This window comes from Xyrauchen texanus, chromosome 27 (assembly GCF_025860055.1).
Source record: "Xyrauchen texanus isolate HMW12.3.18 chromosome 27, RBS_HiC_50CHRs, whole genome shotgun sequence".
Classification (NCBI taxonomy): Eukaryota; Metazoa; Chordata; class Actinopteri; order Cypriniformes; family Catostomidae; genus Xyrauchen; species Xyrauchen texanus.
Window position 1 is genome coordinate 30,026,762 of NC_068302.1, and position 12,399 is coordinate 30,039,160.

A 12,399-nucleotide genomic window follows, 5' to 3' on the forward strand; every position below is an offset into this window, starting at 1 on the left:
ATGAGCAGGTTAAGATCTGCGGTGCAGAAGGGGAAACTAACAGCTTTGGAGAATACAAAGGTGATCAAATCCAGCAATAAGAAGAAACCAAAGCCTACCATTAAAGAAGGTATGCCTAAACTGATAGACGTTAGAATTTACGGCAATTCAATTTTGCTGAGCTTTTAAATGTATCTAAATGTTATATGTGGGTTTGCCTTGACTTAATCATATTTTCTCTAGAGGAACTATCTGAAATGGTACCCTCGTCATATCACATTTTCCATGACCCATCTGAAATCTCTCTTTTCCGCTCTCGCCTCCTGCACTGGTATGATCAATATAAGAGAGAGCTTCCCTGGAGGACAGTGGTAAAGTGACCTTCCATTTATAGACAATGTTGCTGAGTTCAGTTCAAGGCAAATTATGAATGCACATAAGTACTAGTAGTCTTCTATGAATGAGTGTCTTTCTTAATTATTTTTATTTAATATTTTTTCCCATTCAGGCTATGAAAGAACCAGATGTTAATATCAGGACATATGCAGGTATGTTTTAATGCAATGATCGTAATCTGAAAGAGTATGAATAAAAAAAAAAATCATTCTTTTCTTTTTTTAAATTTTCTCAGTGTGGGTCTCAGAAATCATGTTACAACAGACTCAAGTTGCCACGGTGATAGACTACTATAACAAGTGGATGAAGGTATGTAAGATCATTAGGTCTGATTTCTCCTCTCACTGTAGAACCATTTAATCTTTTATAGTCCTTTATGTTTTTGTTGTCAGAGATGGCCGAGTGTGGAAAAACTAGCTGCAGCTACACTGGAGGTAAAGTTACATTCACAGAAATGGACAACATAAACATAGAAAGGGCTCAAAATATAAAGCACCATCCTTATAATGATGTCCTGACATAGTGGTGCTTCCTCACAGGAAGTGAACCAAATGTGGGCAGGTCTTGGATACTACTCTCGGGGACGCAGGCTACATGAAGGAGCCAAGAAAGTAGGCTTAATGGGAAACCCACAACAGTGCAATGTTTATTGTTTTGTTACAGTTCTCCCAAAATGAAAGTTCGCACATTTACTCACCCTCATGCAATCCCAGATGTGTATGACTTTCTTCTGCAGAACACAAACAAAAAATTTTAGCAGAATATCTCAGCTCTGTTGGTCGTTTCAATGCAAGTGAATGGTAGCCAGACATGTGAAGGTCTTACTGTGTAAAATAACAGATAAAAAGCAGCATTAAAGTAATCCATAAGACCCCAGTGGTTAAATCTATATCTTCAGAAGCAAGATAATTGGTGTGTATAAGAAACTGATCAATATACAATTCCTTTTTTACTATAAATCTCCACTTTCACTTTCAGATGTGAAAGTACTTTTATGCTGCTTTTATCTGCTTATTGGACCTTCAGATTTCTGGCCACCATTCACTAGCATTGAAAGCACATCTGGATGGCATGAGGGTGAGTAAATGCTGAGAGAATTAAAATTTTTGGGTGAACTATCCCATTACACTTTGTTTACAAATGTGTATTATCCATAGTAGCATCCAAATTATCTGTATAATCCACAGTTAATACATGCTAATACTAATATTGACAAGATTCCTTAAACTAGGTGGTATCAGAGCTGGGTGGGCAGATGCCAAGGACCACAGAGGAACTTTTGAAACAGCTGCCTGGGGTGGGACGTTACACTGCAGGTGCAATTGGCTCGATAGCACTTGGACAGGTAACCAGTAGCAGTCGGAATCCTACACTTTCTTCATTAATCCTGCATTAGTTAGGCCTTGAATCATATTAATAAATTTTCATAAGTGATGTTTGTTGTTTCCCAGGTGACAGGTGCAGTTGACGGAAATGTGATTCGAGTTCTGTGCCGTGTTCGGGCAATAGGAGCATATAGCACCAGTCCCACTGTAACGGATGCTTTGTGGTACTACCAGCCAATTGATTTACTCTTTTAGGCAGCATGCTTTAAATCTATATCTAAATTTAAAAAGGTGAAATTAGTTTTGATTCTTATTGTGCTATTTCAGGAAAATTGCAGATAGAATCGTGGAACAAGAGAGACCTGGAGATTTTAATCAGGCTATGATGGAGTTAGGGGCCAGAGTTTGCACCCCAAAATCCCCTCTCTGCAGCCAGTGTCCAATTCAGACCAATTGCCATGCATTTAGGAAGGTACAGTCCAGCTAGCAGCTCTCACCATATATACAACTTTGTAAAGTCTTCAGAACCTCTATACCATCACATTTCATGTGTTCTTGTAGGTGAGCATTAAACAAGAGAAGGACTCAAAAAGACTTCCAAGTAATCTGGCTGCAAATCCTAATACCTTAGTTCCTGACATAGAGAATTGTTGTAAGTTCTCTATGTTGAATATAAAATATTCCTGCACAGATATTTCAATTTTATTTATAAATCAAATCATGTAGTCGCACATTCAAAATGTTTTTTGTCTGTTTACTTGACAGCGGCCACTGGCAATTGTAACTTGTGTCTGTTAGAGGAATGGGACCCCCAATTGGGGGTGCAAAATTATCCAAGAAAGCCTTTCAAAAAAGCTCCACGTGTAGAGCAAACCTTGACTTGTATAGTGGAGCGTCAGCGAGCCGGAGAGGAGATAGAGTATCTGCTCACTCAAAGGCCAAACAAAGGTAAAAAAAAAAACTAGGTGAATATGAGACAATCAAATGGCTAAGGAATATTCTGGGTTCAATATAAGTTAAGGTCATAATTTTGTTTACCACATATTTTTTGACTCGTCCCTTTGTTTTTGTTTTTTTTCTCCCAATTCTGCAACCCCAATTCCCAATGTGCTTTTAAGTCCTCGTAGTCGCGTAGTGATTCGCCTCAATCCAGGTGGGGGAGGACGAATCTCAGTTGCCTCTTGAGACCATCAACCCGTGCATCTTATCTCGTGGCTTGTTGAGCGTGTTGCCGTGGAGACGTAGCGCATGTTGAGCCCAAGCCCCCTTCATCCCTCCTTTTCCTCTGTTAAAACCCATGTTATTTGAGCTGTAAAGTTGTTTACATTTTACGGCTTTTGTTTGTTGACATTATATTGTCATGGCAAAGAAGTTGTAAATTTGGCTATATCTTTACACAGAAAAGGTTGGCAAGTGATTTTATCACAGTAAAATCATGGTAACATGCATATTGTTTACATCTTGTGCCTACACTGTTGAAACAGTATTTTAATGTTTTCAAATTGGCACCATTCACTTCCATTGTAAGTGCCTTACTGTAACCCAGATGTTTGAAAAGGAGGGGTTAGTCGAAATACATTTTTGTGATAATCATTATTATGCCACAAATGCTGGCGATTGAGCTTAACAAATACTGAACCCAGAATATTACTTTAATGCACAATAATTATTAATTTTAACTGTTTGTCTTGCAATTTTGCAGGACTCTTGGCTGGGATGTGGGAGCTACCCAGTTTTATCTTGGAGGCTGGGGTCTCAGAAAATAAACATAAAGGCTTGTTATGTAGCATGATGCAAAAATTACTTGGAACATCATTAGACACAGACTTACTTCAGTTTGTGGGAGAGGTGAGTGTTTTCTGGTTTCTCCCCAAGATAATACATGTTGTATCTTCCTGAGACTAGATAATGAATGTTTTTGAAGTCATCAACATTTTCAGAATCCCTGCTTACTCAACAAACGTTTTAGTATTGCAATATTTGGTTGCAGTTAACAGTACACATAACTTACAGTGATGGATATTAGAGCCCGACCCATAACTGTTTTTGAGGGAAATTCACAGATTACCGATATGGTGGCCGATATAGTTAATTTTTGAGCTGGAATGAAAACAGACCTTTTCTATGTGTATTGTTCCCCGATTTTGCACCGATATGACTATGCCAAGGTACACGGAATGCTGCTTTCTTAAACAAATATTTTATATCAAAGAATATTTGACATTATTATTTTACATGGTCAACAAATTCTAGAAATGAACACCTGAGAAAATAAATAAATAAAAATACAATAAATAGCGTAATGTAATACTGCATGTTCAGTATCAGTCAGTTGCTGACCATTAAAATATAAGATAAAAAAAAGAATTAAAAAAAAAATAGCTAAATAAACATCAGTACTGTTTAGTATCAGTCAAATGCTGACCATTAAAATAAATAGCTAAATAAACATCAGTACTTTATATTTAGTGTAACCAACTAGGTTACAAGTGAAATCGACAGTCAACAACACAATCCACCACAGCACCGTTGTCTGTTGAGCTTCAAAATGATGCTCTGATGTTTACCTTTTCAATCTGCAACATTACTGACTGCACTGACAAACTATAGCTTGCTAACATCAAACAGATGTAATAAACATGAGTGACATGGTTGTCAGGGACAGTGTTAATGTTATATTGAAAAGGGAAAATGGAGTCATTGTTTATTAACTAGTTAGCAACTTACAGAGAAGACACCGCTTAACTCAACACCATTTAACTCCACCCTGTCTGCAGAACCACTGTCAGCTCAGAGTCAGCTCTGTAAACAATGGAGTCGGAGCACGCTCTGCTGGATAAACTAAATTATGACACCAATGTTTTCTGCATTATATGTTTTGAAAAACTTTTTCATATCTGTGCATATCGATAAACATATACACTTTATCAATGAAAGGCTAATATCGGCAGATTATACCTGTGGGGCACTAATAGTTATTCATCCATGTACTCTCTGGCAGGTGGTGCATATTTTCTCCCACATCCATCAAACCTACATTGTATTTTCCTGTTGTGTATCTGACTGCTCAGAGGCAGAGCAAGAGCAGAAGACATCCTGGCTCACTAAATCTGCTCTGCAGGGGGCAGCTGTATCAACAGGTGTTAAAAAGGTGTGTGTGTGTGTGTGTGTGTGTGTGTGTGTGTGTGTGTGTGTGTGTGTGTGTTTTCTTGATTGTTAGGATACAGCAAAGCTAAACTGACCTGCAGATATTACAGAGTGTGTAAAATGTTGAATTGACAAAGTCTAGATAAAATGTTTAATTGACGACTCTGACTTTGAGTCAGGTTTAAGATTGTTGTGCTGTCATTTCTGTCCTCCATGTTTCACACAGATTATGAAGCTCTATGAATCTACAAATAACGTGGGCAGCAAGGTAAGATTAATAAGTTGCCAGAGATATACATGTGTTTTTTATTTATATCTTAACATTTCTCACTCTCTTCAAAAGGATAAGAAGAGAAAACTCAGCCCTCTGGTTGGAAAAGAGAAACGATCCAACAAAACAAAAAGGCTCAAGGAAAGTGCTACTAATGGAGGGCCCAAACAACTCTGCCTCAGTGAATTCTTTTCTACCTCAAAGCCAGCAGCCAAAGCTAACGGCAAACACAGTTGAAAGCTGATGTGTAAATTATGTTCTAGTAGTGTCGATCGTTTTATACTCCGAGGTCATCGTCACCACATAATATCTTCAACCCCTTTTAAAAGGATAGTTGATTATTAAAAGGTACATTTTAAATGGATAATACTCCCCCCACCCCAAACTGAATTTCCAATAAAATATTACTTAAAAGATGAGTTCCGAATCAATTTTTTTATTTTACAACACCTTTCAGCCCTCCGAAGCTCAAAAAGGCAAAGGGAGGATCACTTCTGAAATGGAACTCCCCTGTCTGATCTAGTCATCAAAATGTAGTGCATCCGGAAAGTATTCACAGTGCTTCACTTTTTCCACATTTTGTTATGTTACAGCCTTATTCCAAAATGGATTAAATTCATTATTTTCCTCAAAATTCTACAAATAATACCCCATAATGACAACGTGAAAGAAGTTTGTTTGAAATCTTTTAATTAAATCTTTTTACAAATGTATTAAAAATAAACAACTAAAAAAATCACATGTACATAAGTATTCACAGCCTTTGCCTTGACACTCAAAATTGAGCTCAGATGCATCCTGTTTCCACTGATCATCCTTGAGATGTTTCTACTACTTGATTGGGGTCCACCTGTGGTAAATTCAGTTGATTGGACATGATTTGGAAAGGCACACACCTGTCTATATATGGTCCTACAGTTAACAGTGCATGTCAGCACAAACCAAGCCATGCTGTGGGGATGTTTTTCAGCAGCAGGAACTTAGAGACTAGTCAGGATCGAGGGAAAGATGAATGCAGCAAAGTACCGAGACATTCTTGATGAAAACCTGCTCCAGAGCGCTCTGGACCTCAGACTGGGGTGAAGGTTCATCTTCCAACAGGACAACAACACTTAGCACACAGCCAAGATAACAAAAGAGTGGCTACGGGACAACTCTGTGAATGTCCTTGAGTGGCCCAGCCAGAGCCCAGACTTGAACCCGATTGAACATCTCTGGAGAGATCTGAAAATGGCTGTGCCCATCCAACCTGATGGAGCTTGATGCCCTGCAAAGAAGATTGGGAGAAACTGCCCAGAAATAGGTGTGCCAAGCTTGTAGCATCATAAAGACTTGAGGCTGAAATTGGTGCCAAAGGTGCTTCATAGTATTGAGCAAAGTCTGTGAGTGCTTGCACATGTGTCTTTATTTTATTTTTTTTATTATTATTATTTATTTTTTTTTTCGTTTTTAATTTTTTTTTTATAAATTTGCAAAGAATTCAAACAAACTTCTTCTTTCGCGTTGTTATTATGTGGTATTGTTTGTTTCCGGATGCACTGTAAGAGCCACGAGGCATTTATAAGAAATTATTTACTTATTTAAAGAAGACTTTAAAGCTTCAACACATCTGTTTGTGTTCGCCTTGTGTTTCATTTTCACAATGTGTTTTATTCAGCAATGGTGGGACTTTTAACTTAGAGTTATGGAAACTGCGCAATCCTGTGCAGTTTTCCCAAGAGTTCCGTTCACAGCCGCATAGCTGATCACGTGCATCTAAACATGTTATTTAACTCAAGCATTTAGAGGCAGTTCAAAGTCTGCGCTTCAGAGTTAAAACGTTTGGTCTATTGATTTGAACTCGTCCACACAGCGCAATTCATTTGTACTTTTTTTTTTCTTCAGGTAAGTGCACCGGTAAAATAGTTGAATTGCAAATAATTGTGGAAAAGGGCAAATCTACGTATATAGCAGAAAATCAAAACCGATCATTTGGACTTTATCTGTTAGCTTGTCATGTTACAATATGCTTTTTCATCTAAAACTAAGTTGCAGTAATTTTAAGGACGGTCTGCAGTAACAGGTTCAGTGTCGCTCAAGGGTACAGTGTAGGTGTAATCTGGGATTAAACCACTGATCTATCGATGGATTAAACCTGAAAACATTGAGTTCGGTAAAATTGGAAATAGTTACAGATTCGAATTTCCCGGATCAATAACTCCTGAGCGAAACGTTAAAACGCAAACGACGCCTCTTTCCAACCGTAGTAAGGTTGACGGCGAGTTGCAACCAAATTTTTGAATCAAAACGAGCCGTCCTCTGCCACAACCGGTTGTGAGACGAATGCGCAGGGACCGTCTACAAATTGCAACACCGAAAAGCGATATTACAAACATTTTTAATAACTTTACTCTTATGCAATGTAGTGTCACCAAAATTACTTCACACATCAGTGATCTCATGTTGGTTACACTACAATACTTCGTTTGGGAAAAAGTGCTTTTTGCTTTTGGAGAATTTTTATTGGGGAAAATGTTCAATATTTTTGCTCTTATGTGGTGTAGTACTATCAAATTTAGTTTAACCACCAGTGGTCTACTGCTGGTTATAATACAACACTTAGTTTGGAAAAATGTGCTTTTTTGCGTAATTTTGGGGAAAATTATGCAAAAGTATTTAGAGACCAATGTTATTGGTCCAGCTCGGAGGACGGCAAGTTTTGATGAGAATGTAGTTTGTAGCACGTCGTTTACTACGGTTGGGAAGAGGCGTCGTTGTGTTTTAACAACGTTTCGCTAGGAGTTATTGATCTGGGATGTTCGAATCAGTGAATATATGTCCAACTTTACCGAACTAAAAATTGTGTTGGACCATTTACCATAAGATTAACAACTCTTTGCAAACATTATTTTAATGGTGTCATCTGTTTTTGCGTTGCCTTAAAGAGGGAAAGACAGAGTTCAGTGAGTTTGTTTTCCTGAGAGGTTATTACGAAAATAAAGCATTGAGCATGTTTTTGGTACAGGATAAACTTCCGCCTATGTTTGTTCCTAAAAACACTACATTATTATTATTATTATTAGTAGTAGTAGTCTAATTTGATCTACATTTAAAGAAGCAGAAACAATGTAGAACTGTGAGTTTATTTTATGAGATGAATCCTTGTGAATCAGTATGTATATAGCAAAAGCGCATTTTCTTCTTAAATTGTTTGTTTTTCTTTCTGTTGAATCCTAGTTCTGCCAGTTTCCTAAATGATAATACAGCCGCTAATACCATATTAGTGTACTCTATGGAATCAGCATGGCAGAGAATGGAATCTATGCACCGCTGGATTTTGGAGAATGGGGGTATGTGTGTGTGTGTGTGTGTGTGTGTGTGTATATATATATATATATATATGTATATATGTGTGTATGTTTTTTAATAGACATTATAAAAGTGAATTGTCCTTTTGCGTGCATGCATCAGTATTTGTAGAATAACAGTTCTATCAGGAAGACTTGCAGAAATTTGCAGTGAAATTTAAGATTACATTTATTTGATGAATATAAAACAATAAAAAGAAATGTAATGTCTCTCTCTGGCATAAGCCCCGTCTAGTGGTCCGAAGTTGTTCTCGGAACCGTCATATCCTGCCGGAGGCGGGGTGAGAAGCCTATCCCTGTGCAGGATGGGACTCAACTGGTGGCAGTGGGGTGGTGGAGGTTGCAGTGTTAGCGCAGTTTCAGTGTGCTAACACTGCAACCTCCAAAAACTTTACAAATTATATTTCATTAGTTTTGTGATAATTTCTAGCCTTTAATTCAATGCATTAAGTCTATAAATATGATAGTATATAGCATATATTATATTTTGTAACATGTTTAATTGCATCATTTGTACTATTTAGAGGTATTTACTTTGAGTCATTAAACACGTTCTGACTGCAGAACATAAAGGGTTTTAAAGAGACATTATTCAATGACAAATGGGTCGTGTGGATCTCATCTGTACACACAGAAAAACTGTTACACTCAACACACAGTGAAAGGATGTGACTGCTGTATATTCCACCACTATACTACATTATTCATTCACTGGTCAGGGAAATATAACATTTACCAGCCAGTTGTGAAATACACAACTTTTTAGCTGCATAGTGTGAAATTTGGTTGCAAATGCATTTCCTTTCATTGTATTGGTGGGTTGCACATAGAGTAAAAGATCGATCCTGGGATTTAAAGGTGCTGTAAGCAATTTTAGCCTTCCACGAGACTGAGACATTGAATTAACCACGGCCCTCTTTCCAAAACCCAAAGATAACAAATTAGCTTTGAGACATTGTGCAGAAATGGTGGTTAAAAACAACAGCAGCAAAATGGCGCCCTCAACTGACAACTGTTAAGAGCAACATGACATAAAATTAGCATTAAGTCTCAATAATTCGCTGCAACTACAATACTATGAGAATGTGCAAAATGATTGACGGGTTGAAAGCTTCACAGACTGCGACCCATGGACACATTTTTGTTTGCTGTTTACAGAGTAGCTGTCACAGAGACTGGTGAGATCTCGTGACACTTTCATTAATATCTTTCAGGGAGTAGGAAAATACTTTTTTGCATAACTTGTGAAATGAAGATCGTGATGCATCAGGAGATAATTTTTACCCACTTCTAATTGTCATTCAAAGCTTGTGTGTCCTGTCATTTTATTTCAGATAAGCGGACCGACCCATGGCTTCTAGTCTACTCTCCTGTACCAATCATCTGTTTATTTCTTTGCTATCTTGGTGTTATTTGGATCGGACCCAAACTTATGAAAGACAGGGAACCGGTGGACCTAAGGGCAGTGCTTATTGTGTACAACTTTGCCATGATCGGTTTGTCAGTGTACATGTTTCATGAGGTACAATATGTAATTCACTATCTTATATAAATTATTTGTTCAATTCATTATACATTTTAAAAAGGGCCAAAAAGCAAAACAAAATATTAAGTCCTGTATTAAAATAATAACCTAGTCATCAAATCTTCAAGAATTATTTGCTTATGTTATTCCGTTATCACCAAGCCACTTCGTTTCTATCTTTTGCAGTTCTTGGTCACATCTTGGCAGGCAAACTACAGTTATCTCTGTCAACCTGTGGACTACAGCCCAAGCCCATTTGGAATGAGGGTGATTACTTCTCTCTCTGTCTAACAGATCACTCAGTATCTGTTTGCTTGCCTAGTGTTCAGTGAATAGTTTTGCTTTGCTAATGATCAGTAATTCTTATATTACAGAGTTATAAATTGCAAAAAGTAAATTGCTAGCATTTTATTTTTTCAAACTAAATGTCTATAGTTTTGACATTATTGATTTTTATACTTAAATACATTATTATATTTGTTTTATTACTTTTTAGATGGCCAATGTATGCTGGTGGTTTTTCTTTTCTAAAGTCATTGAGCTTAGTGATACAGTAAGTAATTTAAAAACAAAAATCAAGATATTTACACCCACTGTGGAAATGCAGTTCAAAGAGAGACTTTTCTTCTCATTCTCCACCTGTAGGTCTTTTTCATCTTGAGGAAGAAGAACAATCAGCTCACATTTCTACATGTGTATCATCACGGAACAATGATCTTCAACTGGTGGGCAGGAGTTAAATATGTGGCAGGAGGTCAATGTAAGTAAAACAAATGGCTTATACTGTATATTTTCCAATTAATATTAATACACAAACTTCTCACTGTGAACTCCTTACAACCATTATACTCCTAACATTTAAAAAGTTGAGAACAGTTATGTGTGTGTGTGTGTGTGTGTGTGTGTGTGTGTGTGTGTGTGTGTGTGTGTGTGTGTGTGTGTGTGTGTGTGTGTGTGTGTGTGTGTGTGTGTGTGTGTGTGTGTGTGTGTGTAAACTATTTATGTAACTAGTTTATCATAAACTTTGTCTTTTTGCCTGTTCATTCAGCATTTTTCATCGGGCTGCTGAACACCTTTGTTCATATTGTGATGTATTCTTACTATGGCCTGGCAGCCCTGGGGCCACACATGCAGAAATATCTGTGGTGGAAGCCTTATCTTACCACACTTCAGCTGGTAAATACACAAAAACATTGGTGTTCTGGTAATTAGGAAACATATTTGTGCTTGGCAAGTGCTTCAGTCCGAGGATAAGGGAGTCCCGTTAAACTGTTGTTTGTATAGTAAAACCAAAATAACCACAACATTTCCTGTATTATTATGATGGTTTTACTACGGATATCATGGTTAAAATATGGTTACTGTAGTAAAACCATGGTAAATATATTGCATATCTGATTTATTTCAAATAAAACATAAATGAAAGTGGCCCAGATCGGATTAAAAATGTCCGATTCAATGCGCTTGTGGCTGTTCACATGGTCATCCAATTAACAGATCTGTAGGTGTGAAAAAATAATAATCAGATTTGGGCCTCATAGCCAAAGTGTCAATAAGTTATTTTGCATGTTATATCTAGTGTGTGTATATGTGTGTTATTTATTTAATAAATATATATATATAAATAAATTTTTTTTTTCTTTACATTGTACAACCTCTGATTACAGATCCAGTTTGTATTGCTGACGATTCACACTGGCTACAACCTCTTCACTGAGTGTGACTTCCCTGACTCCATGAACTCGGTTGTTTTTGCGTACTGCGTCAGCCTCATTGTGCTGTTCAGCAACTTTTACTACCAGAGCTACATGACCAGAAAGAGCAAGAAGTCTTAACAGTCAAGTCGGTCCACATGCTAAATACTAAAGAGAAGAATCTCCCATTGTTTGCATCCGAGGGATGACATTGACGGAAAAATAGTAGTCCATTAATTATCAGTGTTCATGTTGCAATCCTACCTCAGCTTGAAACGGCTACAGTATACTTAATCAGCAGGACTTAAAGGATTTTTCCAAACAATTGGCAGAGGTTAGAGGTCTGATTATTTCTATACAAAATGTCTAGAACTTTTCCAATACACATGTCAAGTATGTTATTCTTTTTGGTATTTTGGAGCTATGTAACATACCAACTTTATGTTGTCAACCAAAATGACTTTAATGTAAATAAAATGAGAATCTCATTATTGTCTCTGAGATTGAACAATATTGATTTAGTTATGCCTAAATTACAGAAGACAGCTTTTTATTGTCTTCTGTAAATGTTTAAATCCCTGGTCTTCATTCACATGGACTGTTGCAGGCAGCCTGAACTGCACTAGATGGCAGTATCTAAATTGATTATTTCATTGGCTGCATCCGAACATGTTCTTGTAAGGGTGTTCTCACGATCGACTGGATAAATTATTCA

At 37.2% G+C, this 12,399-nt stretch overlaps 2 protein-coding genes across 4 annotated transcripts; both read left to right on the plus strand.

The window, feature by feature from the left end:
* Nucleotides 1-5,495, plus strand: LOC127620940 (adenine DNA glycosylase-like). Its single transcript, XM_052094303.1, has 15 exons — nt 1-109; nt 223-350; nt 488-527; nt 611-684; nt 768-809; nt 915-986; nt 1,607-1,720; nt 1,827-1,924; nt 2,028-2,172; nt 2,262-2,352; nt 2,466-2,648; nt 3,403-3,548; nt 4,702-4,851; nt 5,074-5,115; nt 5,191-5,495. Exons 1-15 carry the CDS (start codon nt 1-3, stop codon nt 5,353-5,355), a joined length of 1,599 nt encoding a protein of 532 aa, XP_051950263.1. The 3' UTR covers nt 5,356-5,495.
* Nucleotides 5,496-6,375: 880 nt separating this feature from the next.
* elovl8b (ELOVL fatty acid elongase 8b) lies at nt 6,376-12,160 on the plus strand. Of its 3 annotated transcripts, none has more exons than XM_052094306.1 (8): nt 6,376-6,500; nt 8,335-8,447; nt 9,800-9,987; nt 10,177-10,257; nt 10,487-10,543; nt 10,636-10,750; nt 11,039-11,166; nt 11,658-12,160. In XM_052094306.1, exons 2-8 carry the CDS (start codon nt 8,390-8,392, stop codon nt 11,823-11,825), a joined length of 795 nt encoding a protein of 264 aa, XP_051950266.1. In that variant the 5' UTR covers nt 6,376-6,500; nt 8,335-8,389; the 3' UTR covers nt 11,826-12,160. The 3 variants fall into 3 exon arrangements, with proteins under 3 accessions (XP_051950266.1, XP_051950264.1, XP_051950265.1); XM_052094304.1 differs by lacking the exon at nt 6,376-6,500 and adding an exon at nt 6,858-7,002; XM_052094305.1 differs by lacking the exon at nt 6,376-6,500 and adding an exon at nt 7,651-8,060.
* The last annotated feature ends 239 nt before the right edge of the window (nt 12,161-12,399 follow it).